General features: G+C 39.6%; 7 protein-coding genes and 1 pseudogene across 12 annotated transcripts; 4 read left to right on the top strand and 4 right to left on the bottom strand.

Annotated features, from left to right (window-relative positions):
• Positions 1-261: 261 nt before the first annotated feature.
• On the bottom strand, positions 262-1,236 carry LOC147296515 (uncharacterized). The gene is made up of 2 exons (XM_086236595.1): positions 804-1,236; positions 262-680 (listed from the first exon to the last, which is right to left on the bottom strand). Exons 1-2 carry the CDS (start codon positions 1,152-1,154, stop codon positions 510-512), a joined length of 522 nt encoding a protein of 173 aa, XP_086092721.1. The 5' UTR covers positions 1,155-1,236; the 3' UTR covers positions 262-509.
• A 1,289-nt stretch (positions 1,237-2,525) lies between these two features.
• Positions 2,526-5,810, top strand: BOA (Homeodomain-like superfamily protein). Of its 4 annotated transcripts, XR_015121153.1 has the most exons (3): positions 2,527-3,777; positions 4,923-5,067; positions 5,525-5,810. XR_015121153.1 is itself a non-coding variant. In XM_086236562.1 (2 exons), the coding sequence occupies exon 1, from the start codon at positions 2,783-2,785 to the stop codon at positions 3,752-3,754; it is 972 nt and encodes a 323-aa protein (XP_086092688.1). In that variant the 5' UTR covers positions 2,526-2,782; the 3' UTR covers positions 3,755-3,777; positions 4,100-4,921. The 4 variants fall into 4 exon arrangements, 3 of the variants coding, with proteins under 3 accessions (XP_086092688.1, XP_086092676.1, XP_086092683.1); XM_086236562.1 differs by lacking the exons at positions 4,923-5,067; positions 5,525-5,810 and adding an exon at positions 4,100-4,921 and having other exon boundaries at positions 2,526-3,777; XM_086236550.1 differs by lacking the exon at positions 4,923-5,067.
• A 216-nt stretch (positions 5,811-6,026) lies between these two features.
• LOC147296513 (Tetratricopeptide repeat (TPR)-like superfamily protein) lies at positions 6,027-8,325 on the bottom strand. Its single transcript, XM_086236533.1, has one exon. It carries the CDS (start codon positions 8,323-8,325, stop codon positions 6,682-6,684), a length of 1,644 nt encoding a protein of 547 aa, XP_086092659.1. The 3' UTR covers positions 6,027-6,681.
• Positions 8,326-8,526: 201 nt separating this feature from the next.
• On the top strand, positions 8,527-11,370 carry LOC147296512 (Chaperone DnaJ-domain superfamily protein). Of its 2 annotated transcripts, XM_086236573.1 has the most exons (5): positions 8,527-9,066; positions 9,805-9,973; positions 10,384-10,416; positions 10,562-10,656; positions 10,808-11,370. In XM_086236573.1, the coding sequence occupies exons 1-5, from the start codon at positions 8,707-8,709 to the stop codon at positions 11,018-11,020; spliced, it is 870 nt and encodes a 289-aa protein (XP_086092699.1). In that variant the 5' UTR covers positions 8,527-8,706; the 3' UTR covers positions 11,021-11,370. The 2 variants fall into 2 exon arrangements, with proteins under 2 accessions (XP_086092699.1, XP_086092708.1); XM_086236582.1 differs by lacking the exon at positions 10,384-10,416 and having other exon boundaries at positions 8,530-9,066.
• Positions 11,371-12,375: 1,005 nt separating this feature from the next.
• TOC75-III (translocon at the outer envelope membrane of chloroplasts 75-III) lies at positions 12,376-16,564 on the bottom strand. Its single transcript, XM_086229871.1, has 7 exons — positions 15,239-16,564; positions 14,777-14,998; positions 14,557-14,664; positions 14,258-14,449; positions 13,862-14,110; positions 13,056-13,310; positions 12,376-12,867 (listed from the first exon to the last, which is right to left on the bottom strand). Exons 1-7 carry the CDS (start codon positions 16,418-16,420, stop codon positions 12,628-12,630), a joined length of 2,448 nt encoding a protein of 815 aa, XP_086085997.1. The 5' UTR covers positions 16,421-16,564; the 3' UTR covers positions 12,376-12,627.
• Positions 16,565-17,276: 712 nt separating this feature from the next.
• On the top strand, positions 17,277-19,506 carry LOC147296510 (pentatricopeptide repeat-containing protein At3g09040, mitochondrial pseudogene; annotated as a pseudogene).
• Positions 19,507-20,410: 904 nt separating this feature from the next.
• LOC147296509 (low-temperature-induced protein) lies at positions 20,411-23,244 on the top strand. Its single transcript, XM_086242487.1, has 4 exons — positions 20,411-21,088; positions 21,167-21,406; positions 21,532-22,332; positions 22,466-23,244. Exons 1-4 carry the CDS (start codon positions 20,983-20,985, stop codon positions 22,507-22,509), a joined length of 1,191 nt encoding a protein of 396 aa, XP_086098613.1. The 5' UTR covers positions 20,411-20,982; the 3' UTR covers positions 22,510-23,244.
• Positions 23,245-23,381: 137 nt separating this feature from the next.
• On the bottom strand, positions 23,382-26,298 carry LOC147296508 (ribulose bisphosphate carboxylase/oxygenase activase, chloroplastic-like). Of its 2 annotated transcripts, none has more exons than XM_086242466.1 (7): positions 26,111-26,298; positions 25,617-25,939; positions 25,390-25,495; positions 25,139-25,224; positions 24,265-24,737; positions 23,745-24,026; positions 23,382-23,617 (listed from the first exon to the last, which is right to left on the bottom strand). In XM_086242466.1, the coding sequence occupies exons 1-7, from the start codon at positions 26,153-26,155 to the stop codon at positions 23,505-23,507; spliced, it is 1,428 nt and encodes a 475-aa protein (XP_086098592.1). In that variant the 5' UTR covers positions 26,156-26,298; the 3' UTR covers positions 23,382-23,504. The 2 variants fall into 2 exon arrangements, with proteins under 2 accessions (XP_086098592.1, XP_086098601.1); XM_086242475.1 differs by having other exon boundaries at positions 23,712-24,026; positions 26,111-26,297.
• Positions 26,299-26,816: the final 518 nt, after the last annotated feature.

Genomic DNA, 26,816 nt, shown 5'->3' with positions numbered 1-26,816 from the left:
CACATACACAAGTAAACCCACTGGAAATTAATTGTGTTTTAATTGGATTCTTATCAAATCCATCGATCTTTGGTTAATTTTTGTTTGGTTTTAGTAACCATTTTTCATAATTTAAGAATCTGAACTGTCTAAATCCAAATATTTCTTCGACCAGGAAAAAATCTAAATATTACAAAAGAGGTTGGTTCAGTTTACTTTTGATTAACACGTGCAAACAAAATGCAATAGGAAGATGAAAACCATATTTTGATCAGCATACATAAACGAGATGGTATCGGGTTGACCAAAGCAGGGCCAGTATGACTTGTCCAAACCCGTAAGTAACCCAAACTTATTTTGAGTATCAAACTGAAATGTTACAGAATTAAACCCATTCAATGGAATTTGCCTCTTTGCTCATCAGTCACATTATATCCAAATGGAAGCAACAAATCACTGAAGACTTGATAATACATGTTAATAAGAGTGTTACAAAAAACATTGGAAAGTTTACAGTGAGTTGAAGCATTTTAGTCATCTGCTTCTTCTTCATAATCAATCTTTTGCCCAAATCCCTTTGGCCCAGCTCTTGCTCTCACCCTCTTCTTCTTTCCACTCTTCTTCTTGTTAGCTGCCTCATCTTTCTCAAGCTTCTCTCTCTCCCTCTTCTGCAAGAAATCTGTCACAGCTAGATAGATAACCTGGATCCAAAACAACCCAAATTCAGCAACAGCTTCCAAAACCCACAATAAATTTAGCAACTTGTACAATTTAAAAGGAACAGGAACATGGTTTGAGAGAGGCAATTTCTTGAGCTTAATTACCCCAACAGTGAGAATGGACAGACCAACAAAGGCAATGAAAAGAAGAACAGAAATGATGATAGACACACCATCCTCACTAGTGGACACTATCTGCTGGGAAGTCTCAATTGGGTTGGCTTCTGAAGGCAGAGTCTCACCAGAGGTGGCATAGATTTGCCAAATGGGGGTGCTTCTTTGGTTGATATTATCATGTGGGGTGTGGAAAATTAGGGTTCTTTTGGTTGAGGTTCTGGTTGGTGAAGCCAAAGGCAAAGATGGTTTCTGGGTTCTAAGGAATAGGCAATGGCCTGGCCTGAGAATAGAGGGAAAAGTTGGTGGGGATAGAGATATGGATGTGGTAGCCATGCCCATTTGCTACCACTTCTCACTATCTCTCTCTCTCTCTCTCTCTTCTGCAGTGCCAAAACAGCCTCAGTAATGTGTGAGAGGGCAACCTCTATGGTACTAATCCAATACACCATTGTAATGTGTTCTGTTCAAGTTTCTATTGGGATGGATCATGAAAGCATTGAAAGGCCTATAAGCCCACTAGTGGAGGAGGATTGCGTCATATTCATGATGCTATTTTCAATTTATAAACCCAGAGATTAAACTAAAGTTGGGCTTGAGAGTTTTGACTGGAAATTGCAAAACAAAAATCTAGCTGGACCAGTATAAACAAAAAGCCCATTAATTATTGAATGTTTTGAAGTGCTTGCAGTTTTTGATAAAAAAATTTATGTGCTTCTAACAAAAACAAAAGTAATACCTACAAAAATATAATTGAATAGAAATGTTAGTCAATAAATACTACCAAACAAGTCTTAAATCTTGAAGGTGCCATTTTAGACATCCCAATTCTCACATTGCAACCTAACTTCACACAAATCTAAACTCTAAATTGACTATCCAATTTTTTTTTTTTGCAATGCTAAATTTAGTTAGTAAATTAGCCAATTAGTTATTGATATAATATTATTTTTCTCAACAATATTAAAGAGTTTTTAAGTTCAAATCCCCTCCTAGATTAAAAATGAAATTAGTTAGTAATACCAAGATGTGTTAGTGTTATTGCTTGCATAGGTTGATCATTAAACTAGATGATTTAACAAATCAAATGTATTGGTATGTGATATCCTAACACCTGTCCCTATAACAGGGACAGGTAAGTTATTTTCCTGAAGAAATCATATGGTTGGCTCCTGAACAAATCATGTGGTGACAAATTTTATACTTTATAGATGACATTTGGCAACTCCAATATAGAATTCAAAAGAAAGATGCTACACTTACTTTTGTACCTCCTCGGTTCTGCGCCGTACGATTAAGTCCTGGAAATCGCGTGCTTCTAAAGTCATAGCGTCATCATCTTCCAAGTATGAATATCGCACACAGATTACAAAAATATTCGCACTCAATTACCAAAAAGCCCTGAAAAAGCTCATGCACTTTCCTGACCTGGCCACTCCCAGCAAATGACACACTTTCAATTGATTCCAACAGAAATGGGTATTCCGGTCATTTCCAATTCCGATAAACCACACTGAGACTCGAACCCGATTGGAGGATTCAAACACGTGTCAAAAGAATACAGCGAGTAAGCGATGAGCAAGTAGGGTAGTGAATGGAAAAGGGTGAGATATTTAGAAGATAAAAATATCTGGCTAAGTCGTCCACGTTGGCACGAGATATTGCACTTTTTCCTGGCTTTCCCATCACCAAAGCGCAAATTTTTTCATTTCCCAAACACCCCCTGAAAGTCTCAATCCACACCTCCGAATCTCACGAAATATCTACCAACAGATATATGAATTTCGATTTACTTCTTCTCAGTCTCTCCTTCTCTCCCGTTTTCTCTCTCAATTCGATCCGATAACGACATAATCCGAATCCCTCACCGAACTCGCCGATGATAACGACCTAAAAAAAGACAAAAAAAAAGAAAAAAGAAAAGAAAAAGGAAGAAGAAGATAGAGCTTGTTGAGCTGTTTAGGGTTGCAATGGGCGAGGAGGTGAGGATAAGCGAGTACGAAGGAGGTGGCAGTGGCGGTGACGGTGACGAAGAGCGAATTTTGGAGTGGGAGGCAGGGCTTCCAAGCGCCGACGATCTCACGCCGCTATCTCAGCCGTTGATCCCAATTGAGTTGGCGTCCGCCTTCAGTATAACCCCCGAGCCCTGCCGTACAGTCTTCGACGTCAACCGCGCGTCGCAGAAGACGGTCTCCACGCTCCGCGGCGGGGCCCACTCATCGCAGGCCTTCTCGTCCAACAATTACAAGTCGTTCGACGAAAACAACGACCGCAGCGACGAGCACCCGATGGTCGTCGAACTAGACGAAACGGAGAGATACGCGGCGGCCGGATCCGATTCGAGAAAATCGAGAAAGATCGATTGCGGCGCGGAGGAGGCAGATTCGGCTCTCGGACCCGAGAACTCGATGGACGACCCGTCGGCTCGGACCCTCAAGCGACCCCGGCTCGTGTGGACCCCGCGGCTGCACAAGCGGTTCGTGGACGTGGTGGCCCACCTGGGGATCAAGAACGCGGTGCCCAAAACCATTATGCAGCTGATGAACGTTGAGGGATTGACGAGAGAGAATGTAGCGAGCCACTTGCAGAAGTACCGGCTTTACTTGAAGCGTATGCAGGGGTTGTCGAACGAGGGACCGTCGCCGTCGGACCAGCTCTTCGCGTCGACCCCCGTGCCGCAGAGCTTGCACGAGTCTGGTGGCGGTGGCGGTCAGGATCATGGACATGGGCACGGAAATGTGCACTTGCCGCTTTCGATTCCGATGCCGTACCCGCCGCCGATGATGCCCGTGCCGATGATGCACGGACACATGGGCGGTGGGTACCATGGGTTCGAGTCGCACCACCATTCGTACAATATGTTGCAGCAGCAGCAAGATTGGTCTGGGAAGAAGTTCGGGTCGATGATTTCGTACCCACATGCTACTCCTAGTGACAAATGAATAATCCTTACATATTAGTTGAGGTGAGTGTGCTTCTTGACCTTAACACTGATTTATTTTGATGATGTCATTGCAATTTGGTTCATAATTGATTTTCTGGGTCATCGAATTGGAATTAGGACTCTGTGACGCAAAATTAGGATTTCCTTCTATCATTTACGTAGTTTAATTGATTGATTGCTGTTGACCTTAATATGTGCAACAGCGGTTTAATTTAAGCTTGCCATCTTTGGCAAGGCTTTATAGCAGCTTCTGGGGGATTTCCGTAGTTGCAATTAGTTTGTCGTATGTGATGACTGCATAAGAATTCCATATTATTTATTGTATGTTTTTGTGTAGATTCAGAAGTTTGAGCAAGTTTGTTGAAGCTAACTCTTGGAATTCAACCTGTAAGCTTGCTTGATTGGTAATCCTGATCCTGATTCCTAACAGGCATGGGAAAGGGTTCTTAGTAATTATGAGGAGACACTTTAGAGGCATACCAATGTCATTTTGGGTTTTGCATGTATCTTCCAATGTAACAAAACTCTCCTCATTAAATGTATATATCTGTTCCCAGTTACCTAGCAGAAGGAGGTCTGGTCCTAGTCTACCTAGTATACAGTGAGGCATTGAGTGAATTTTCTGTTATACTTTTTTATTAATGAATTATTAAAACTTCTTTTCAAAATCAAACCAAAAGTCAATAAACAAGAATCGGATGCCAGTTAGCTGTCCTTCTTATGGTGTGACTAATAATTTCTTGTATAGATTTTGATGGGAACAATTCCAAAATTATTGATTGGCATATCATATTTGCTCTGTTGTCCTCTATTTTTTTAAAAGTTTGATTCTGATCTACAACTGTTATTTCTGCTACATTGTTTAGTATTGCTAGAGCAAATTTATGACTATTTCTTTGCAACCCTTTGGAGCTTGAGACAATTTTAAATTTGTGGGATTTGGTTCATGATACCCTGTACTTTTGGAAGTGTAGGATTGTAAAAATGCGGAGAAATCTTTCAGACATTTTGACCAATCGTGGCTACTAGTTGACAATATTTCTTTTAGTTTTCGTTGTGTTCCGACCAATTTTCTCTGTCTAAAAAATTGTGTGGACACCGAGACTGTTCATTGTCGTTTTTGCAGCACCCAGTAATATAATATCTTTTATTATTTTTGCTCTCAGAGGTACAGTGGCAATGGTTTTGCATTATTTTTGTTGAACTGTACATAAATCCCAATCTAGGTTATGTATTGAGTTCAGAAAGAGGTTTGAATGATGGTAGTGGAAAAGAAGTCAATCTGTCATTCGTAACTGCAGAACATGATTTGTAAGTGCCGCACAATCAGTTTTGCTTTTGACTGCCATGACATCTCTTAGATTCTATGTTAATTATCTGTATTTTGTCATCTTTAACTATAAATTTAAAGTCTCATCTGTTGCTAATACAAATGATGCAAAGTTTTAACTTAAACCTAAAGAAGAGGAAGGAGGAGCTTTGGCAAAAGGCAAAGAATTTTTACCCTAGTACTATAACTAGAAATATTTTCCCAAACGCTTTTAGGTGACAATTCCTTTTACCTCAGTTAATCAAAAGCATTCTGCTTTACTTTCTTTATTATAGGTAGTAGCATAATGGTGGTTTTGTAAAACCTCTGTTTCTTTCAATAGTTGTTACACAACAGTACTTGTAGTCTGCTTGGGATGCATGGTTTCTTTGTAGCTGTAGGTTGTGATCTTCTCCTTGGACTTCAAATTGATGTCATTACACCATTGTGCACTTGCAGATTGTTCCAAGGTATTTACAGGGGCTTCATCAGAATCCGTCACTACCCTTACAACGGCAGTAGTTGCTGAATTGCTGATATACCCATAGCGGCATAGTGCACTCATAACTTCATTATTTATGTTGTCGATCAAAATAATTGTTACATGTACCTATCTACAGATTCTGATGTAGCTTCTTTTTAATTTCTCCATCCAAACCTGCACCTTCTATAAATAGATGCTGAACAAACTTGAGTTAGATTGGATTGGTTTCTGATGATCAATGGAAACTCTAGCTTGATGATATCTCACGTTTTTACTGTTAGTTATGAGTACTATACTACTATGTTTGTCGCTTAAAGCAGAAATCTCATTTCACTAAAAGCATAGGGATTCAGTAATACGTATGTCACTTCTAAAGGAGCTTATGAAACAGGTAATCCGTTTCCACATCTAACAACTACCAATCATCAGTCTCACTTTACCGACATTAGTTACCAATGATGATCTAGAACAAGGCGCTGAATTTACTTAAATAGATCACAATATAAACATACAAGCGATTTCTTTCCACATATTTCATGGAAAAGAAGTCCAAGCAGAAATACATTCCTTATTAGAGGCTTTTGATAATCTTCATAGAGAATGCTCTATATACCAATCAGCTATTTCACCTTTACCTCCGCTCATAACAAACTTAAACATTTTCCTGCTTATGGTGTCAATATATCCTCTGCTGACTTTTCTCTGATAATAAGCGTCAAACAATTCTGCTCAAAGTTTTGGAAAACAGACTCTTGAAATTCTACTGTATGTTCCACTTAACATCAAAGAAACTAGTCTGCATCATTGCACCTCTTTATATTTTTCATATTGTCACAGTTTGCACTCCAAATTCAGAGTCATATTTCCAAATAGCTTGCAACTTGCATCCAAGGTTGAACTCCCTTACCAATAGAGAGCAGCAAGGAACAATGTCATATTTTGAGGCTCTGCTCAAACCTCCAATGGATCTATTCTCAAAATTCAAACGGCCAACGACCCATAAATGCATGCACAGAAAATGTTAAAAGGGTAGCTCCAGCGAAGAAAGTAAAGAAGAAGAACTTTCTTCTGTTCTGGTCTTTGCTGAATGAAGAATTGTACAGAAACTTCCTTGAAAGGCCATTTTTGTATATCAAGTAGCTTCCATCCAACTGCATCCTGGAAGTTTTGTTAACTTTTTTTTCTTCATCATTTTCTTCAACCTGGCAACATTGCCCCAACTGCCAGCATCAGCATATAGATTTGACAATAACAAATTGTTTCCTGCACTACCTGGTTCTAGCTCTGACAAATGTTTTGCTGCTACTTCAGCAAGATCAATATTCCCATAATTTCGACATGCCCCTAATAAAGCTCCCCATACAAACAAATCTGGCTCCATGGGCATTGCCTTAATCATATCATAAGCCTCAGTGAGTTGCCCTGCTCGGCCTAGAAGATCGACCATGCATGCATAATGTTCTAGTCTTGGCATGATCCCATATTCTTCCTGCATCAAATAGAACAAGCTCCTTCCATGTTCAATCATTCCAGCATGACAGCAAGCCGTGAGAACTGCTACAAAAGTCAGATAATCAGGTTTCTTATTGTCTTCCAACTTCATCCGGTTGAAAAGCTCAATTGCTTCATTGCAATGCCCATGATTCGCGTATCCAAAAATCATCGAATTCCATGTTACTGTGTTCCTTTCAGACATCTTATGAAACAATGCCTTTGCTTCATATATAAATCCACATTTGGCATACATATCAACAAGAGCACTCCTCACATATACATCTGCTTCAACTCCTATCACCAACGCATAAGCATGAATCTCCTTCCCACACCTCACATTTGTCACAGCTGCGCAAGCAGGCAAGAGGCTACTAATGGTAGCCGAAGTTGGACACAACCCATAATCCAACATTTGCTTAAATGTATGAAAAGCCTTGTTGTTCTGAAAATTCTTCACAAACCCAGATATAACTGTAGTCCAAGATACAACATCAGGCTCAATCCGATTAACGCGCATCAACTTAAACAGCTCAGAAACCATTGCTTCATCACCCTTCTGCGAAAAGCCGGCAACCAAAGAGTTCCAAGTTATCAAATTAGGCTTGACACCCACTAGTTGCATTTCCTCCACCAAACCTAATGCTTCTTTAGCCAACCCATGTTGAGCAAACCCTGAAACCATAGCATTCAAAGCCACCAAATCTTTCTCCACCATCATATCAAAAACCTGATGTGCCTTCTCTACGCGCCCATTCTTCGAGTACATATCAATGAGCGCACTACTAACAAAAGCATCAAATTCAAACGAGTGCCTGAGCACCACAGCATGTAGTTTCTCACCGGTTTTAACATCAAACAGATGCCCACAAGCTTTGAGAACACTGGGAATAACAAACTTGTTAGGCTTTGAAACCTCTCTTTGGATCTCACAGAACACACCCATTGCCTGCTGATAAAACCCACATCGCGCATAGGCTCCAATGAGCACAATCCAGCGGCGTATGTTCGTTTTGGGAATTTCGTCGAACAGTTTACGAGCATGGGTTATTTGGCCGCAGGCAGCGTACAAGGCTATGAGCTTGGAGGCAAAGTGGGTCAAACGGGCCAAGCCATTGGTGATTAAATGGGCGTGGAGTACTCTTGCGGAGTGCAAATCTCGATCACGACCGTAGATTTCGATCAGATTTGTGTAGATATCAGGCGAGGAGTGAAATGTACGGTGGATGATGGGGTTGTGATGAGCCACTGGGAGTGTTGGGCCTTTGAAACGACACATTCCCATTGGAATAGAAAAACTGCAAAGCGCGGGAAAGAACCGAACACCGGTTCAACCAAAAGAAGGCTAGTAGTGAACCGGACTGAGTTCGCGTGGGTCCCACTTGGGGGTTGATTGAAAGAGTCGGTCCACAATCTACGTGAAATCAACCATCAATACTGTGCAATTGGATCTAACAAAATCTGACCGTGTATTTATCTCCCAATCCTCTACAGAGCTCAGAGCCTCAGACATGGGACCCACCCGTATCATCCAATTTTTTCCAGGACCTCCCAAAGCTCAAACCAAAGTTACAATCCAACTTCCAAAGCTCTAACATGTCTCAACGACAATCTTTAGGGACATGAAAGTAATTAAAAGTCTGAGAAATTAGTCCACTCCACGAACATGCATGGATTGGTTCTGCTGCCTCTAACACCACCACAACCACACGCCCTCTATTTCTTCAGCCTCTCTTCAACTTCAAGATCCCTTCTTTACCTGCAAAGCCAAGCAAAGCCTTCGATACCCATTTTCAGATACGCCTCCAAAGCTGACTTCAACCTCCTTGTCTTCTCTTCTCATTCTTCCACGCCAAGTTTCTCCAATTTCAATAGGAAAAGGAGGCGTTTTTCGACCCATTTAAGAGCGAGTCGCAGAGAGTCCCCTTACCAGGTGTTGGGTGTGTCTCCCTCTGCAACTACAGATGAGATCAAAAGGGCTTATCGGAAACTTGCTCTTAAGTATCACCCAGATGTTAATAAAGAGGTAATACTAGTTTACGCATTCAACCCAACAAGATTTTTTTTATGTTAGTTATATATAGTTGTGGAATTGCTAGTTATTTTTCTGGGTATTTTTGTTTTCCCTTGTTTTATTGATCAAATTCATAAGGAATTTAGCTTGAATTTATATTATAGGTTGTTCTTTCATTAAATTTCTGCTTATCAAGCTTAAAGAGTGTGAGTTGGAGGAGTCAATCATCTGATTAGAGTTTGGTCATAAAATAAATGCAAGAAGTTAATTACGTTCTTGTTTTAGTTACCCAATAGCAGAAACTATGGATCTTCTTCCATAATTATGATTATTCTGGATTAGAGATAGCAATTACACAATGACACATTCTGTATGTATTACTCTCTTGTGGCCTTGTTGGGTCTACTACAACAAAGGCTAATGGTGAGAGGTACATCCTTTCAGTCTTTCACTCGAGGAATGACTGATTGTGTAGAACAAAAATCTTGAAATGACTCCCCCAAACAGATGGTCCAAGGATTGTTTTATGAAACCAAACTGTCTAGGCTCATTTTGTTTTGTCTGCTAAACTTTTTCTGTGCTTTATGCTCTTCCAAATTTCCAATTACCCCCTTTTGTGTTTTCATTGCCAGGTGGTGCAGTGGTTATTGAATTGTTTTATGAGTCTGTTGTTTAGCCTATCCATTCTGTTTACAGTGTTTTGGCCTTCTAGTAATGGTTTCACTGGTCCTTACTTATTCTGTTGTACAGGCAAATGCGCAGGATAAATTTATGAGGATTAAGCATGCCTATAATACATTGCTGAGTTCTAAATCTCGAGGGAAATATGAGTCTAATTTCGGATCTGACTATTCGTATTCTTCCTCTCAAAGAAGCCAAAGTAAGAAGTCTGAAGATGAAGAAGAGTTTTATGGATTTGGTAAGAACTTAGTAAACTTAAGTCCACATGGGAGCCCTGTTGACTCTCTTACAGAACTTTTTGTGTTATGAAACAGTCTCATTCAATGCTAAATATGTTTCAATAGTGTGTCTGAAAATCCTGGGAGAAAAATGACATGCTGCCTGTGGCATTGCAGTATCAACCATGGCAATTTTATTTTATTTTTATTTCTTTGATGAATAAGCATGCCACATGCTGTTAATTGAAACCTTCACTGAAGGATCTTTGGGGTCAATTGGCCTTCAAATTTCAACTAATAATCCAACAATCTGTCATCTTCAGAGACTAATGAATAAAGTGTCTACATAGACCAAGATATAACTTGGACCAATCTATAATATAGGTTTGTTTCAGTATGGTTCTTATTTATTAAGCCCTTCATCGTGCAGGTAATTTTTTGATGGATGTTCAAGTAACAATAGGTAGATTTGTCCTCTCTGTGAGACATCACACAGGCCATAATGTTTGCTTGCATTGTCCTCAAATCTCATCAAACATCAATTTCTTGTATCCTTTTTGTTGCAAGTATAATATGAGTGTAATAAAAAGTCTTTTTTGGTGGTACAGAGGACTTCTTTAGAGATGTTCAAGTAGAATTCCAGAACTGGGAAGCAAGTGCTTCATCACAAGGAAAGCCAAGGAGTCTATGGGAGGAATTGGCGGTGAGATATTATTAAGTTCCCACTATACCTGAAAGCATAATTACGTTAAACCATCTCCACGTTATTTATAATTAGAACATATATTCGTGAATACTAGTTTGACTCATTGTGAAGGGTAACCTCATTTATATTCTGGATTTACACTTTGCAGGAAATAGGAGAAGAATTTGTGGAATTTCTTGAGAAAGAACTCAACATAACGGATCCACAGGTTGAAGCAAATAGGAATCAAGGGCCTGAGAAGGGCAATCCTTTCAGAAGCTCTGGTAGTCAAAATGAAGCCAGTAAGGGGGACAGCATTGAGGAGAATATTGATGAAATAGAAGCTACTCTTGCTCAGTTAAAAAAGGAATTGGGATTGTAGCACAGGAATGCAACTTCATGTCAATTCTTTGTTGGAAGCATCAAAGGTGAAGGCTAATTTGTTGCCACATTTTGGTAGAAAGAAAAGATGGAGGGAAGGAAAAGGGAGAGATTGATGGGATGTTTGTTGTTTGGTAGAGGGATACTGGGAGAGTAGAGGAGAAAGGAAAGGTATAGGAAGAACACTGTGGTGATCCCTCTGTTAAAAATTGTGACAGCAAGATTCTAGTAACGACTCTTTTAGTGTTTCTAGAGTCTTTTGGGCTTCTATTTGAAGCTTATGACATGACTATGAATATCTCTTGTAAAGCAAATCAGATTTGGATGAATGAAAATCATGTGTTGTTGTAAGATTTGTTCCTTTATATTATCTTGCAGTTACAGAACCTCAAATATTCTTCCTTCTGCAAGGTTTTTATTTTTTATTTTTTTGACATCTAAACACCTTAATCATAGGCGGCACCTACTTTTCTTTTCCCCAATGATTTTTCTTCCTCCTATTACTCTTCCTACCAAACAGTGTTGGGAAAAAATGGGTGAGCTTGTAAATTCTCAGCTTCACATTGAGAGGTAATTTGTAATGAACAATACTTCCCTTAGTCCCTGTTGGATCTCCTCTCACAAGAGTGCCTTTTTTGGTCTTTTTATTCTAAATAAATAAAAAATTAATTCATAAATTGAATGAAAAGACAAAAAAAGATATGCTTTTGTAAAAGGAGATTAGTAGAGCGTGAAAGAAGTATTATTCATTCGTAATTACGAAAAATTATAGGGTATAACCAATATACTGTCACGTGTTATAACCAATTTAACGTGTAAGGGTATTATTGAACGATGTGTTTATATTAGTAAGGTATAATATTAATAATATTTACTCATATTATAACACATAAATCGGTTATACCTTCTGTCAATATATCAGTTGTACAGAATAATTTATCCGTAATTACAATAAAAGCCTCGTGTGTATACATGTAGACGGTGGTCCAGGTTTTTGCAGTATATTTTATTTTTGAAATTTGTTGCCCCATTAAAAAATGATATTATTTTCTCTGGGTCATTTTAATTTTTCGAAAATTGAGTAATGAATTGATGGTACTTTTTGAATGCGGATAGATTAGCAGTCAATAAGTCTATTGTGGTACAATCTTGGCCTTGTCAGAAATGAGTGCATTTGTTGCTGTCTCATAGATTAAAAGTTTCTCGGCCTGAACAATGGTGTACTACTGTACTCCGTTGTGTTAAGCATCCCATAAACACTGGCAGGTTCAGACCATAAAGAAAAATAAACCACTATCAGGTAAATCTAGCCATTTTGTTAAGTAGTTTATAAAACTATTAAAGCATCACAAACTCTGCAGGTAAATCATGATAGATAACCAGAATAACCACCATCGCAATCGTGAATCTCCTATGCACCTCTTAGTTGCAACTGAGTCAGATACAAACATCAAGATAAAGCACAAAAGGTATATCCTATTTAAAAGAACAATGCTCCCTCACTTTGAATCATGTCTCAAAGCATTTCAAATGACTTACAACATAAATAAAAAATTGTTATTTCCAAAACTAAAAGGCCAAATCAACAAAACTGAGGAACCGGTTGTCTCAAAATCTCTCACCAAATCGGAAGAATACCGCGCCTGAGCCGGAGTTATGATCGACGGCATACTCAGCTCTTACTAGACCTAACTTGACACCAACACCATATGATGACCCATGACCCATTCGCCTGTATACCTCTGTTGGGTTACCCTTGACATCCTTCGAACTTCCAAGATCATTGCCATGTTCTGCAAATGCGTATACATGTGTACCTCTCACAGGTACCCGTAGCTCGGCTGCAAGCTGTAGATAACAATGGGAAAATAAATCAGCTATCTGTTTCACTTAACAGTGCAAATCCTATAATCATAATCACAACTTTCATCTATATGCAGCAATTATTTCACAGTATATACTCTTTCAACTCAGGAAATAGCTCTTGAATGATTATACAGAGGACTGTGTTAACATCTGTCTGAAGTAGTTCCTACCTCAAGGATGTTTCTAGCTGCGCCTATCTCGCCCATGTTGTAACCCCTCACAGAATATGGACCCCCAAGGGTAAATGCATCATAACTTGGAAGGTCTCCCACACAGCCACCATAGTGGCCATGAAGTACAAGCACAGGTGGTGGTGGTTTACCAGCACCTTCCTCCACTTGCGCTAGCTGGAAAAATCTTGTTATTGTTAGCTGGTGGCGGTTGAAGAATGGAAACTTGCTGCCAACGCCAAGGCCTTGGTCGACCTGCAATTTGTACAAATAGTAAGTTAGTTACCTAGGGAAATAAACATGTTGCACATAAAGGTGAAAAGAAAAACACCCTTCTATTTCAAAGAACTGAAAAGAATCCCAATACCCTTGTACTATTGAGAATTCAAAAGGATGACTAGATTTTTTTTTGGCCTGAGGATGACTAAAAGTTTAACTTCACACAAGGTCTGCTACAGTCATCTGAAATAACATCAAGGTACTAGTATATATACGTACACACACTCACCACCACAATTTCACCCTGATACACCTACGAAAACCCTTGTACATACATCTGTGTGCTTTTCTTTAATAAATACAACAATGAGTATTCGGTCCTATGTCCATCAAAAGCATAAGCAATTATTCTGTGTTATTATGGTCAGGAACATAAATTCATAAGACTAAAAATTCCAGAAAGATTTAGAAAAATGCTGAGAATGGCTTCCCTTTTGAAACATTTTTCTTTATTTCCCTCACTTGTTATAAAAACTGAGCAAGGAAGTCCATAAAATAAGATATACAGTACATGAAAATGGGGTTACCTGAAACACATTCCTCTGACCAACTATAGTTCCATTCACAAACTTGGTGTTATCACGTGTGATATTTGATTGTAAAAATGCCACACGGTCAATGCCGGTACCACTGAGAGTTGTGGGAGGTCCATCTTCACTGACTCCTCCACTGGGCAACACTCTTTGGCCATTTGAACAGATATGACTGCGTTCATCACGTGTAGTTATCTCTTCCATCACAAGTCCATATGTGAACTTGCTCTGACGGGTGAAATTCTGGTAGGCACAGACAATCAAGTTATGTAATCATAAAGCACTACAGACATTCAACAATAAGAAAATAAATACGAGAAGTACCTCTGTTTATGTAATCATAAAGCACTACATGCATTAAACAACAAAGAAAAAAATGATGAGAAGCACCTCTGTTACATTAGCCTTCATGCCAGCTCGATCAACCCATATCGGGGGAACTTCATCAGCCCCTGGCCCACCAGTGAAGACTGGACTCAGTTTTCTGCTGTTGAAGCAGCTTACACGAAGAGTACGATTGCGAGGATTGTATACACCATCCAGATATGGATGCACATACTCAAGCTTAAAAGCAAGATCATCCTGAGGAAAGATAACCACAGTCATACAAGAATTCATGCAAATGCATTAATCGTCAATTAACTTAAATAAAGGCATGAAAGATATATTATTGATTAAGCTAAGATTACCTGAGGATTGACGAAGTTGCTGGTGGTTACTGAACCAAGAATAGATCTATTCAGCCCATTGAGATTCCGATGTTCAAAAGTAATAGTTCCACCAGGCTGCAGTGAAGCCTAAACACACAACATACATAAATGCAATACAAAACAATCAGAATTACAACACTGTAACCTCCAAAAGATTCCATGGTTGCTGGACAGAGTAAAGCAATCATTTCACACATACCAAAGTGGGATAACCTCCACGTCCAGGAACAATGCTCCATTCCGAGCTAACTTCAGCTGTCTTCTGTTCTAGTTCTTTAAGCTTTATTTCAACAATTATCCCTCCTTCATTCTTCTCATCAGGCCGTGGGTTCACTTCAATGTTTGAAAACAAAGCTAGGGAGTTTATGTTCCTTAGGGCTTGCTTCCCTGCTTCTATGTTAAACACATAGCCTGGTCGAAGCTGTAAACCCATGTTGAACATTCAACAAAATTTCAACCAGTCAAGTAATCACTCATTGGAAATTGGCCAACATACATATAACTTAAGAACCAATCACCCATCCAGAGTTCAAAAATCAAGCATTTGCATTAACATTAAGCACCCTTTAAATGTTTGAAACTAAAAACTAATCCAACAAACAACCAAAACCCATTAAAGATCTTAATTAGACATTTCATATAATGTACGATATAAATGTACCTGTTTGGGCAATTCTCTCTTCACCACAGGGATCTGAGTGTTCCCTTCAACAAAATTGCCAAGCTTATCCTGGAACTGAATAAGCAGCTGTGTGATGTCCCCTTCCACCACTTCACAAACCACCTCCTTGGTATTCAAATTCCCAAAATTCACAACCTGAGCACACGCATAGCCTTCGTCTTGGTACCACCTCTGAACCCGGTCCCGAATCTTCTGCAACAGCCTAGCACTCACCTTCCCTTGTTCCCTCAACATCTGCAACACCTCCCTCTGCACAGGCAATGGCAACAAACACGGCCTAGCCCTGTCAATCCTCCGCTTGTAATCCTTCTCTTGGTTCCTAAAATACTCGAGCTTCTCCTTGTCAGTCATGTCCGGGTCCATTTCGATGGGCTTCGACTGCTGCATCAGACCCACATTGATGCACCGGAACTTGTCCGCCGACTGCCACGTGCTCTCCGTGAACGATATCGTCACCCCCAGAGTCCCATCCGGGTTGGTCTTCCCTTCCAAGTCGACCTTCTCGAACATTCCGCAATTGGCTAAAGTTTCGAGCTCTTTCTGCAGCTGGGCTTTGGTGTAAACCCCCCCAGGTCTCAACGAGACCATCTCGAAGAACGAGTCCTCGGTGCCGACGGTGCTCCACCGCCTCCGATCGAAGAACAAGATCTCGGAGACCTTGTATTTCTTGAACCCACTAAGCTTGTTGAGCTGAACAACAATGTTGGCCGGCAACCCATGAGAGTCCCACTCTTGGGACTGTGGCTCGTCAGCAACGGCCGCCTGTGGGCCAAACAGCCTCCTCCAAAACCCACCATCGCCGCCACTAGACCCATCTCCACCCCCACCGCCGCCAAACCCACCTCCGCCGCCGCCTGAATTGCCGTTTCCGCCGCCGTAGGCAACGAAAGATCGCAAATTTAAGATGAGGGTCACGGTAGAGGCGGCGGCGAGGGCTTTGGAGAGGGTTTTGAGGGGGGTGGAGGAGGGTTTAAGGTTTTGGGAAAGGGGTGAAGAGGAAGAGGAAGAGGAAGAGGAAGAAGAGGAGAGATGGCATTTGAGGGTGGGTCGGCGGCTGTTGGTGGCGGTTGCGGGGGCGATGGGTGGGGCCAAATTGCGAGAAGAGGAGGGGAGGATGGTAGGTGTGGGTTTAAGGTAGGTGGTCGGCGCCGCTGTGAACATTGTGGTGGGTGCGGAGAAGAAGAGAGAAGAGAAAAGAGAAGGGATAAGGCCTACAGGGGAAGAGGAAGTGGAAAGAGCCAAAGAGGGGTTTATGTTTAATGGGTTTGGACTTTCAGTTTGGTGAGGAACTGAGGAATTGACTCACTGAGTCTGAGTCACTCAGTTGTGAACTTGTGTTTGTGTGTCTTTCAATTTCAATTTCAAGTGTGACCAAACCAAGTTTTGGGTTTGGGCTTTTGGCCCTTTTGGCCCTTTTGGTTTGAGCATTTCACATTTGGGTGTGTTGCCAACTTGCCATTTGCAAGTGGGCGAGATCTACAATGCTTCTCTGATCTATCAATGGGATTATTGTATTGTTAATTGGGGAATCATGTGGGTTTATAAGCCTAGTGGAGTTGGTTTAATGGTTAATTTTTATTTGTTTTTGCTTTTCGTATTTATGTCATTCAACTTATTCTTAAATTTCTTTTAATTTAGTGTAAAAGTGTAAAACCATTTATTTTTTAAGATTAAGTTTCTTATATTATATTAATAAATTACTTATTTCCCAAAATTCTCCTTTAACTAATATTTATTTTGACTATAAAACAACTACATACGTATATAATATCCGGAGATAAGTGAGTTGGTTTTTAAAAATTTTTAAAGAAGTGGTTTGAATTTGGAACTATTTATATTTTAAAAGAAATATGTCCTAATTAGTAATCACCCTACCTCTTAACCAAAGAAAAATCACCTGCCTCATTGCCAAACAAAACACTTAAATGGCATTTTAAATTGATCAAAAGAACTCATTTCGATAATTAATCATTTACTTTTGTCATATAATTCATTTTGTTTGAGGCAATATTTCTCCTTAATTTATGAACTGAATAAAAATTACATAATGCACGAATAAACTGGTTTCAATCCTAAACGTTCAGAAGCTATGAATCTATGCTGCGTGCAGAGATTATATGTCCGCCGGGTACACAATGGGGTTGTAAACTCAATATTTTTACGTGCTTAAACGAGCTCTCAGTCTGTTTTCCCGTGCTTTTTTAATACTGTCACAAATATATCATTAGAATAGCTGACAACCCAAAATCTTCACCATTACAACAATGTCTCGGAGGCTATCAAAACCATTGAGTTTGGAGCCATTGGCTCAGTTGCTGAAGGTTGAGTCTTCCCCCACCACCCCTCAAACCCTCAACAAAATCATATCCTCTTGTGCAACATCGGCTTCTTTGGATACGGGTATTAGGCTTCACGCAATTGTAATCAAGTTGGGTTTCTGTTCTAATGTCTTTATCTGCAGTGCTCTCGTTGATATGTACGGAAAATGTGGCACGTTACGGAGTGCTCAGAAATTATTTGATGAAATGTCTGATAGAAATGTAGTGACTTGGAATTCGTTGATTTCTGCTTATTTGAAAGCTGAGTTGCCAAAAAGGGCAATTGGGTTGTTTCTGGAGATGTTAAGAGTGGGGATAGTGCCAACGCCGTTCAGTCTGTCGGGGGTCTTGGTGGGTTGCTCACAATTAGAAGCCGAAGAGCTTGGGGCTCAGGTACATGGTTTGAGCTTGAAAATGGGGATATTCTATAATGTTGTTGTAGGAACAGGGTTGATAGATATGTATTCAAAGTGTTGTAGCGTTAATGATGCAAATCGGGTGTTTAATCAAATGCCAGATAAGAATGTAATAACTTGGACTTCCATGGTTACTGGCTATGCACAGAATGAACAATCTGAAGAGGCAATGACTTTAGTGAGGGAAATGCTGCGTTTGGGTCTCAAACCAAATTATGTAACTTATAATAGTTTGTTGGGTTCATTTTCTAGCCCAGACTTCTGGAATCATTGCAGGCAAATCCATTGCCGGATCGTGAAAGAAGGTTTTGAGTTTAACACGTATATAGTGGCTACCCTTTTGACCATATATTCAGAATGTAGTGGTAGCTTGGAGGACTTCCGTAAGCTTTGCTCATGTGTTGCAATATGGGATCAAATCTCATGGAATGCAGTAATTGCTGGTTTTTCTAATATTGGTAGTAGTGAGAAAGCTCTGAAATGTTTCTTTGAAATGAGGCAGGCTGGTGTTGCTATGGACTTCTTCACATTTACAAGCATTTTAAGAGCAGTAGGAACTCTTTCAGCACTTGTAGAGGGAAAGAAAATTCATGCTCTCGTTTTGATGAGTGGGCATGCTTCAAATTTATGTGTCCAGAATGGGCTTGTTTCCATGTACGCAAGATGCGGCGCCATCCATGATTCGAAGCAGGTGTTTACTTTGATGAATGAACATGATGTGATCTCCTGGAACTCATTATTATCAGGTTATGCTCATCATGGGTTTGGGCGGGAGACTGTTGAATTTTTTGAACAAATGAGGAGAACAGGGGTCAAACCAGATAATACCACCTTCCTCACTATACTAACTGCTTGTAGCCATGTTGGTTTGTTGGACAAAGGACTTGAGTACTTCAATTTGATGAGAGATGATGAATTGCTTGAACCTCCCAAAATGGAGCATTATGCTACGGTTGCTGATCTTTTCTGTCGAGCTGGAAATCTTCATGAAGCACAAGCCTTTGTCGATAACATGCCAATAGAACCAGGTCCCTCAGTATACAAAGCTCTACTTAATGCTTGCCAAGTTCATGGAAATAAGGAAATTGCTGTTCATTATGGAAAAAAGCTTCTAGAACTGTGCCCAAATGATCCTGCAACTTACATACTGCTATCGAATGTGTTGATGACAAGAGGCTACTGGGATGATGCAGCAGGAGTACGGAAGCTCATGTATGATAGTGGAATAAGAAAAACTCCTGGTTATAGTTGGATTTGAGTCAACAAAGAGGATAATGGCACAAAGAGCAGTGGCGGAGCCACATAAGGACCAGGGGGGACACAGGCCCCCCTCACCTCTAATGAATTGATTTTTCTTTTCCATTTTTCTATTATTTTTGTTAATATATTATGACATATATTTTCTAAATAATTTTTTTTGGCATAAAATATGAAATAGTTTCTTGTGTAGCATGTGTAAATCCAAGTGAATAATTATATTTTTTTTTAATGGTAAAAGTTGATTTATTTTGCTCATTTTATAAAAAAAATGCTTACTCTTGTTGGAGATACTTGATGATTAATTACCTACAAGTTAATTCTCTTAATTTTTTGTTTGTGAAAGTAATTCTAATTATGTAAAGATGTTTTTTATTGTTGTGAATATCTTGAGAAAAACAATTGTGCATTCAAAACAATGAAGTTATCATACAACAATAAAATAAGCTGTAGAAACATATAGATAAGCTCTTGGGTTTATTAGAAAACAAAAATGGGCTTTTGTGTGTCATAGTGAAGGTTAGTGAAGGCCCATTAGAAAAGTGTGACATGACCATTTTACCCTCAAATAGCAAAAGTTTGGCTATATGATCATTTTACCCCCAATATACTCTCATGCGACTTCTCCACCTGCTAGCCGACGATTTCTCTAACGACCCCTTCTCGCAACATCAACGACTTCGCTGGCCCCAAGAACACAGGTTTTGAGAGAGGCGCCCCCTCTTAGTCCAAATTCCGGATGGTGAGGGTGAGGTTAGGGGAGGCAGTGGCGAAGACATGGTGGGGCCTTGGGGGTAATGGTGTCAACTGACCCCTATAGCTTTTTTTTTTTTTTTAATGATATTGAAGATTTTTTTTTTTAGAATATGTTGACCAATCCAGCTACTATGAGGGACAACATATCCACAAGTGAGGGTTCAAATCCAACCCTTGGATGTATTGTCCCTTATATTTTGTTTCTCATACTAGCCATTATGATATATTGACAATGAAGTTGATAAATATAGTACAAATTTGGATGGATTTGTTTAATCTCGAATTGATCATTTTGAGGTTTCTTTTATTCATTCAAAAAATGTATATGAATTTTAGGAACATGACATATTGGTGCAAAAGGAGTAATTCATTGGTCCTTTCAACTGGATTACACCCCAATGTGAAATTGTATAATTACAATGGATTCATATATATTTGTCTATCTATTTAAGATATTGGAAGAAATTAAAAGAAATTATCGCGCCCAATGAGTAAAGTTTCTAGCTACGCCAATGACAAAGTGAAATATATTTTTCTTATCCTCCTTCTTTTGGAGTCACAAAAAAAGGGATGCAGTTAACTTGCAAGAAACGAAACCTGACTCAAAATTTATTTTTTATTATTTATTTGGATTTTCAAAAGATCCTAAAAGAAGAAAATCTATTTATGATGGAAGGCAGTTACATGTTTCTCTTGAAATAGCATTACTGTCCCAAGGCATAAGGCAAAGGAAGAGGAAGATGGTTGCTCCTGGCCTGGTCAATTGCTACTATTTCAGGAAATAACCATTCCTGAGTTGCAAGTAGCAAGCCAAACTTAGCAACTTCTCCTACAAATCAACCAATTGACCTGTGGACCTTGTTGATTGTGTAGGCAAGAACCTCAGAAGAATGCTAGAATCCCATAATAAGTAGGGCGCATTCGGACACCAGAATTGTCTCAAAAGCAGAGGCACTCAATTGTGAATTGGAGAGCAATGGCTCAACTTGAACGCCCGCAAAGATACAGTGACAGTGAAACTAATGCCAGCCATGAACAAAAAAAAATTATTGTCAGCCCAACTATGGAACAGTATCTTCGAGGTATCCCATATTATCTTACTGTAATTTCTCCACCACCAATGAAGGTACTTTTTATTCTAACCGATTTTTGATCTCCAGGAGGTGAAGTTTCGAGGTCGTCATCAACAAACTCATCATCTCCAGTTGGGAACCATGATGCAGAAGAAGATCATGGTCACCATCACAAGAAATCAGTTCTCACCAAGGTGAAGGAGAAGGCCAAGAAATTGAAGCACTCACTCAGCAACAAGAAGAAGCATCACGAAACCCCATCTTGGGGTGTTAGCTTGAATGAGTATGAAGATGAAGAAGAAGATGCTGAATATCTAGGAGCCCCAAGTAATATACAATTAACATCTTCAATATATGAACTTATTTATTCCTTAATTTTCTCTGTTATTTCCCCCTTTTGGAAGTCCTATGCAACCATTTCTTTGTAGTTAATAGTTTCATTTAATTTTCAGTGTACGAATCAGAGATGGCACCGAAAGGATACAAGGAGACCGCGAGGCAGCATCCCAGAGCAAATCCTGTGATTCCCGAGAATCATGTTTTGCCAAGCAGTGTCAATAAGGGATCTGAACAAGATAAGGAGAAGACTCCGACAGTAATCGAAACTGTGTCTCCTGCAAATATTCCTCCGAGTCCTAACGAGACAGTACCCGAAACTGTGGCGGTTACAAAGAGTACCCCTAGTCCTAGGAAGACAATAACTGAAACTGTGACTGAGAAGTTGGGACCAGCCTTTAACACAGTATCAGATGCAACCCACGCAATTGCCTCAAAGATCGAAAGTCTTGCTGTTTCACCCTCAGTTCCCACAAAGAAAGAAGGCCTCACTGTTGCAGCCCCACCACCTTCAGCAAACTGTAAAGCCACGCCAGCTCCACAAGCCCTTTCGGCATCAGCAGTTCCACATAGCTCTTCAGCCGAGGCAGCACCTGCACAGCCTCAACAACCTTTGTCAGCCCCAGCACCTGGAAAGCATGTTGGTAGTGGCGAACAAATATGGGATAAGGGTGTTTCTGTGAAGGAGTATTTGATTCAGAAATTTGAGCCAGGGGACGATGAAAGAGCACTTTCACAAGTAATATCCGATGCAATGAGTCCAAGGAAAGCTCCTGGTGATGCGGGTATGGTGGAGAAGGTGAAAGGAGCTATTACTTCCTTGCTTCGGAACCAGGAGCCCTCCAAAACTAGTACTACCTCACAATCAGCTATGGCCTCATCACCACGCATTCCGATCTCTACCAATGCTTATGAAGGTACGTAACTTCCATGGTCTTTCCTTCATTATTCAATTCTGCAAAGTGCAAATTGATAGGTTAATGTTGTTTTACCAGATGTCTCACATATTTTGTTGTTAAACTGTTCATTGAGACCTTTTATATATTGCAGCCGTTGAGGAAGAAAATCAGGGAAGAATACTCCAGACCAATTGAAAAGTGGAATGCAACTGTTGATAAAGAAAAATTATCCTGATCTGGACTTTTGTACAAGTTTCTATGCATCAATAAGTAGTAGTTCGCAAGCATCATCTATTCATCCACAATGTTTGTGTAGGCTTTGTGTTGTTACCAATAAACCAATTTTGCGGTTCCGGAAGTTAAAAAATGTACATTAAATAATTGCACAGAATCCCTGTGAACAATCTATATTTATATATTTGAAGGTCATGAATATGATATATGTTGTACTGAAAATCTTAAAATACTATTCAGCCACTATACTGAAGAAATGGACTGGGGAATGTATAGGCAATTTTCTGGACTATTCTATTTGCCAAAAAAAAAAAAAAAGGGTTAGTTAGCCCCCTTATTTTTTTTTTTATAAATTTTTAACTCCAATTTTACCCCTCTAAATCAAAACAAAAAATCTCACACCCTCTCCTCTTCTTTCCCCATCCCCTGTTAGACCGGCGCCATCGGCCCATGGCCATGGTGGTGGGTTTTTATTTTTCTATTTCTAAATTTCTGAAGTTTTTCAAAATTTTCAATGAGGGGATAAAAAATTGTTAACAAGGTAAAAGAGTAATTTTCATTAACAAAGAGAAAATGAGGTTAACTGAGGTAGTAAGTATCACCTTTCTTTCTGTGTAAACGTTTGTTGTGTGCATTCTAGTGAGTATTTTTTTTATAGTTTCATGACTCAAACTTTAACTTATATGTTACCTAGTATACAGTTCTTATATTTTTAAATAATGGACGCAGGAAAATCTTATTCAAGGACAATAAGGAAGGATATTAAGCTCATGAGCCATAACTCAAGTGACAACTGTGACATGAGATGAGTGAGTGAGAATGATCCAATGAGATGAATAGCTAATAACACCAATTGCCATAAAATAAAGTGTAAATTACAACAGAACTTATGAATAGGACTCTGACTCCAGAAATAAGGAGCCAGCAAGAAATATCATTATCTTCTCCAACTCTCATCACTCATACTGACAGCTACCATTGTCACTCCTAGCAGTTGGGTCATAGTTTTTGGCTGATGGATCAACACAGCCTTCAGGGACAGGTACCTGAACCTGCTGTGCTGCCTGGCCTGCATCAAATAAATTTATAGAAAACTTGAACAAACTACTCCAATTTCGTTATTGCTAAATAATAAGGAGCACAGAGAGTAGTACTTAACCAACCATTGAAGGCTCTTAAGGATAAAGGGTGCTAACCATAGAAAGCTCCTCTCTTAATAGAATCCTGGTTTGCATCTCCAAGGGCTGCCTCACTCATGTACTTGTCAGCCAGTTGAACTCTCTTCACATTGTCCTGCTCCTGAACCAGCATGTTGCCATACTCAAGGAGCTTCTCCACTGTCATTTTAGGCTGCTCAAAAGTAGGGGGACCGTCTTTTGAGTTCACAAGCTTCTTCCCAATTTCATCTACCCCAACACCTGATATCCACTTCCTCACTTCATCATCGTAAACTCGAGCTCTGAGGGCACCAAAGAAGTCTGCAGAAATATGGCATATAACAAATTATGGTACTGAACCTATTTTCATATGCAGATACATAAATTACGTCCTGATGATCCTCTTTTCAACAAAATCTTCAGCAAACTTTTTCAACCATTTAATCTTTGCCAATGTCTGTTTGGACTGTTGAAGAAACTTTGCTAATTTATTATTTAAATCCTCATCAATAGAAGTGCTGGGAAATTCCAAAATACCAAGATTTTGAACTATGCTTACCAATAGATTGACCAGGGAATGTGTCAACAATCTTAACAACATCTGACTCAGGAACACCGTCAGGCTTGAAGATCCCGGTGCAGACACCAATCCGGTCTTCTCTAGTGGGAGCCCAGTAAAATTTCTCCATACGACCGTCACGAATGAGAGGGGCATACAATGTGGAGAAGTCATTTCCAGTGACTATAATGGGCACTCTAGGATTCTCCTCCTTGTTGTACATACCAGGAAGCTGCACATTTGTTGGGTTATCAGCAATGTTCATGAGAGTAGCATTCACCATCTGATTGTTCACAGTGTACTGTGTGGTTCCACCCATCCTACCAGCACCTGCATCAAGATCATTGATGAAGAGGGCGCACATTTTTCCTTTCCTGATGATGTCTGCAGCCTCACGGTACCTCTGTCTGATCAATTTTGCAGGCTCTCCTGCATTCCCACTTTCTAATTCTCCAGCACTCATCATGATGGGGCTGAAATTTAATCACCAGGTAGTTAATGTTAGACAACCATTTGACCCCGAAAACTTAAGGGGTCAATAATGTATATCAAGTCCCATTCTCTGCACGTTGAGAGCCAGAAAAATGCAGATAATATAGTTGCAGCTCCACTCTGCAGGTTAACAAATAATTGAGGGACGGGGATTGTAGGTTTCGAACCCAGAACTCTCAGTAACCAGAACTCTGATACCATGTCAGGGAATGAGTCAATAATATAGATCAAGCTAACAATTAAAATGCATACAAGATCAAAACATATCTTATAAAGAAACAATAGCAGCAAAATGGATGCATGAGATTGAAAATATTGCTCAAATTCTACTTGGTTCTCCAAAAAAGACTTTCGTGAAACAAAATAACCATGATGAACTCACGTAATTCCCATCTTGGCGAACACAAGCTCACACTGGAACGATTTACCCTGACCTTTGCCTCCCCATATACCAAGAATGAGAGGAATCTGATCACACAAATTCATACAAAATCATTTGAGCTGTCAAAACCAACAATCATGAACTTTTATCGAAAAAGTCAAGTTAGAAATAATACTAGAAGCAACAAAAGTTTTCCCACCACACATCAGTTGGGATTCAATGTTTTGTGATTTGTTTGGTGTTACTCGTACCTTAATGCTAGGCAGGTTCATGAAGTTTTTGGTGATATGAACCACAAGCTTGTCCATGAAAGCTGGAGCTATGTAAAACCCATCCATGTTGTTATCCATGTTGTATCTGAAACATAATCAAAGTCCCAATTCTCTTTTAAGAACATAGTCTCATGCATCAAATAAGAAACAAAATAAATCTCCAAGCAACCATTAGAAAGGAATTAATTTCTATATTTCTTGCTTACTGGCGAAGTCCGGTGCTAATGTAATCATATGAGCTCATGACAGCATAGTGAGTCCCAGTGCCGCTGGGAGCTTGGAAGATAGAATCAACCATTCCCTTTCCTCTTGTGATGTCTTGCTGGTCATCAGAAGTGTCAAAGGCAAGGCCTTTCCACTTGTCCTTGCCGGTCTGCTTCTCTTCATCAATTTCGGCAGTGACTTTGAAGTTGCCTGCAGACACAATCTTGGGGTAGGGGAGTCTTGCGCTGACCACCTTCTTCAAACTGGTGCCCAAGAAGGCTGAGCTTGGGATTGAGCTTCCAGAACCAGAGCTGTTCAAGCTCATCTGCATGAAATAATTGATCTAAATGCTTTGTATTTGGGCATCACATAGAGAAACAAAAAGACCCTTTTGGGGTATTTCTACAATAGATTAAAGATATACATTATGGAAACAGTTTGTATGTCAAAATATTTCTGTAAAATGAGAGATAAAATTGGCGGGAAAACAACGTACCGGTGTTCTGTTGACAGTTCCAACAGTTGAGACTGTGGCAGCCATGGATCAGAATGATCCTGAGAGCTGAGACTAATTAATGCAATAAAGCTGCAGATGGTGCAGTGCTAGTTTTATCTGGGATTGATGATTATGAATCTATGATCAGTAAGCGATTTGAGCTTGGGAGTAATTTAAAAGCCTGTGGTGTGGGCTATGAATTACTGAAGGCCACACAATTGGGATTTGGCTGAGGGACACATGGCTTTTTGTAAGGCAACCGTGGGTTGCTTGCAAGTTGCAGATAAAACAAGATATTTTTCCTACTTTTCAAAGTTGAAAGCATACCATTGAGCATTGAGCATTGAGGATCAGGTTTATGATCTTCTCTTTGCCTCTTAAAATCGATTTTTTTTTTTCGTTATCAATTAGTCTTCAAAATTTGACCAAAAAAAAAAAAATTAGTCTTCAAAATAAAGTTTCAAAACTTTGAGGTTACTGCGAGTACCTCTACATGTCATAGATGTATACAGTTATAAACCAAACAAAAAAAGATATTTTGTAGGTTAGAAATTATCTAAACAGAGTTCGTTTCTCTTGCGCGATAATAATGTATGAACTTCACTGTTTTTGCAGTGATCTGCGAAGTCCTGTAATTGCATCTAACAATGTCCTATATTAAAATTGAAGTTGCAGTATGTCAGTACCACTCTGTTCCTCATGAAAG

Source organism: Dryas octopetala, chromosome 1 (genome assembly GCF_963921425.1).
Source record: "Dryas octopetala chromosome 1, drDryOcto1.1, whole genome shotgun sequence".
NCBI classification, from domain to species: domain Eukaryota; kingdom Viridiplantae; phylum Streptophyta; class Magnoliopsida; order Rosales; family Rosaceae; genus Dryas; species Dryas octopetala.
This window is presented reverse-complemented; position numbering and strand designations above follow the sequence as displayed.

Excerpts from the sequence above, each read along its gene's own strand:
- TOC75-III (XM_086229871.1), bottom strand. The coding sequence starts at position 16,420 with ATGTTCACAGCGGCGCCGACCACCTACCTTAAACCCACACCTACCATC. Across the intron at positions 14,450-14,556 it reads GCAACTTCGTCAATCCTCAG|GATGATCTTGCTTTTAAGCT; the intron begins GTAATCTTAGCT and ends ATCTTTCCTCAG. Across the intron at positions 13,311-13,861 it reads GTCAGAGGAATGTGTTTCAG|GTCGACCAAGGCCTTGGCGT; the intron begins GTAACCCCATTT and ends TACAAATTGCAG.
- LOC147296509 (XM_086242487.1), top strand. The coding sequence starts at position 20,983 with ATGGCTCAACTTGAACGCCCGCAAAGATACAGTGACAGTGAAACTAAT. Across the intron at positions 21,407-21,531 it reads TGAATATCTAGGAGCCCCAA|TGTACGAATCAGAGATGGCA; the intron begins GTAATATACAAT and ends TTTAATTTTCAG. Across the intron at positions 22,333-22,465 it reads CTCTACCAATGCTTATGAAG|CCGTTGAGGAAGAAAATCAG; the intron begins GTACGTAACTTC and ends TATATATTGCAG.
- BOA (XM_086236550.1), top strand. The coding sequence starts at position 2,783 with ATGGGCGAGGAGGTGAGGATAAGCGAGTACGAAGGAGGTGGCAGTGGC.
- LOC147296515 (XM_086236595.1), bottom strand. The coding sequence starts at position 1,154 with ATGGGCATGGCTACCACATCCATATCTCTATCCCCACCAACTTTTCCC. Across the intron at positions 681-803 it reads TGTCCATTCTCACTGTTGGG|GTTATCTATCTAGCTGTGAC; the intron begins GTAATTAAGCTC and ends TTTTGGATCCAG.
- LOC147296512 (XM_086236573.1), top strand. The coding sequence starts at position 8,707 with ATGCATGGATTGGTTCTGCTGCCTCTAACACCACCACAACCACACGCC. Across the intron at positions 9,067-9,804 it reads ACCCAGATGTTAATAAAGAG|GCAAATGCGCAGGATAAATT; the intron begins GTAATACTAGTT and ends TCTGTTGTACAG. Across the intron at positions 10,657-10,807 it reads GTCTATGGGAGGAATTGGCG|GAAATAGGAGAAGAATTTGT; the intron begins GTGAGATATTAT and ends TACACTTTGCAG.
- LOC147296513 (XM_086236533.1), bottom strand. The coding sequence starts at position 8,325 with ATGGGAATGTGTCGTTTCAAAGGCCCAACACTCCCAGTGGCTCATCAC.
- LOC147296508 (XM_086242466.1), bottom strand. The coding sequence starts at position 26,155 with ATGGCTGCCACAGTCTCAACTGTTGGAACTGTCAACAGAACACCG. Across the intron at positions 24,738-25,138 it reads TTCGCCAAGATGGGAATTAC|CCCCATCATGATGAGTGCTG; the intron begins GTGAGTTCATCA and ends ATTAAATTTCAG. Across the intron at positions 24,027-24,264 it reads ATTCCCTGGTCAATCTATTG|ACTTCTTTGGTGCCCTCAGA; the intron begins GTAAGCATAGTT and ends ATATTTCTGCAG.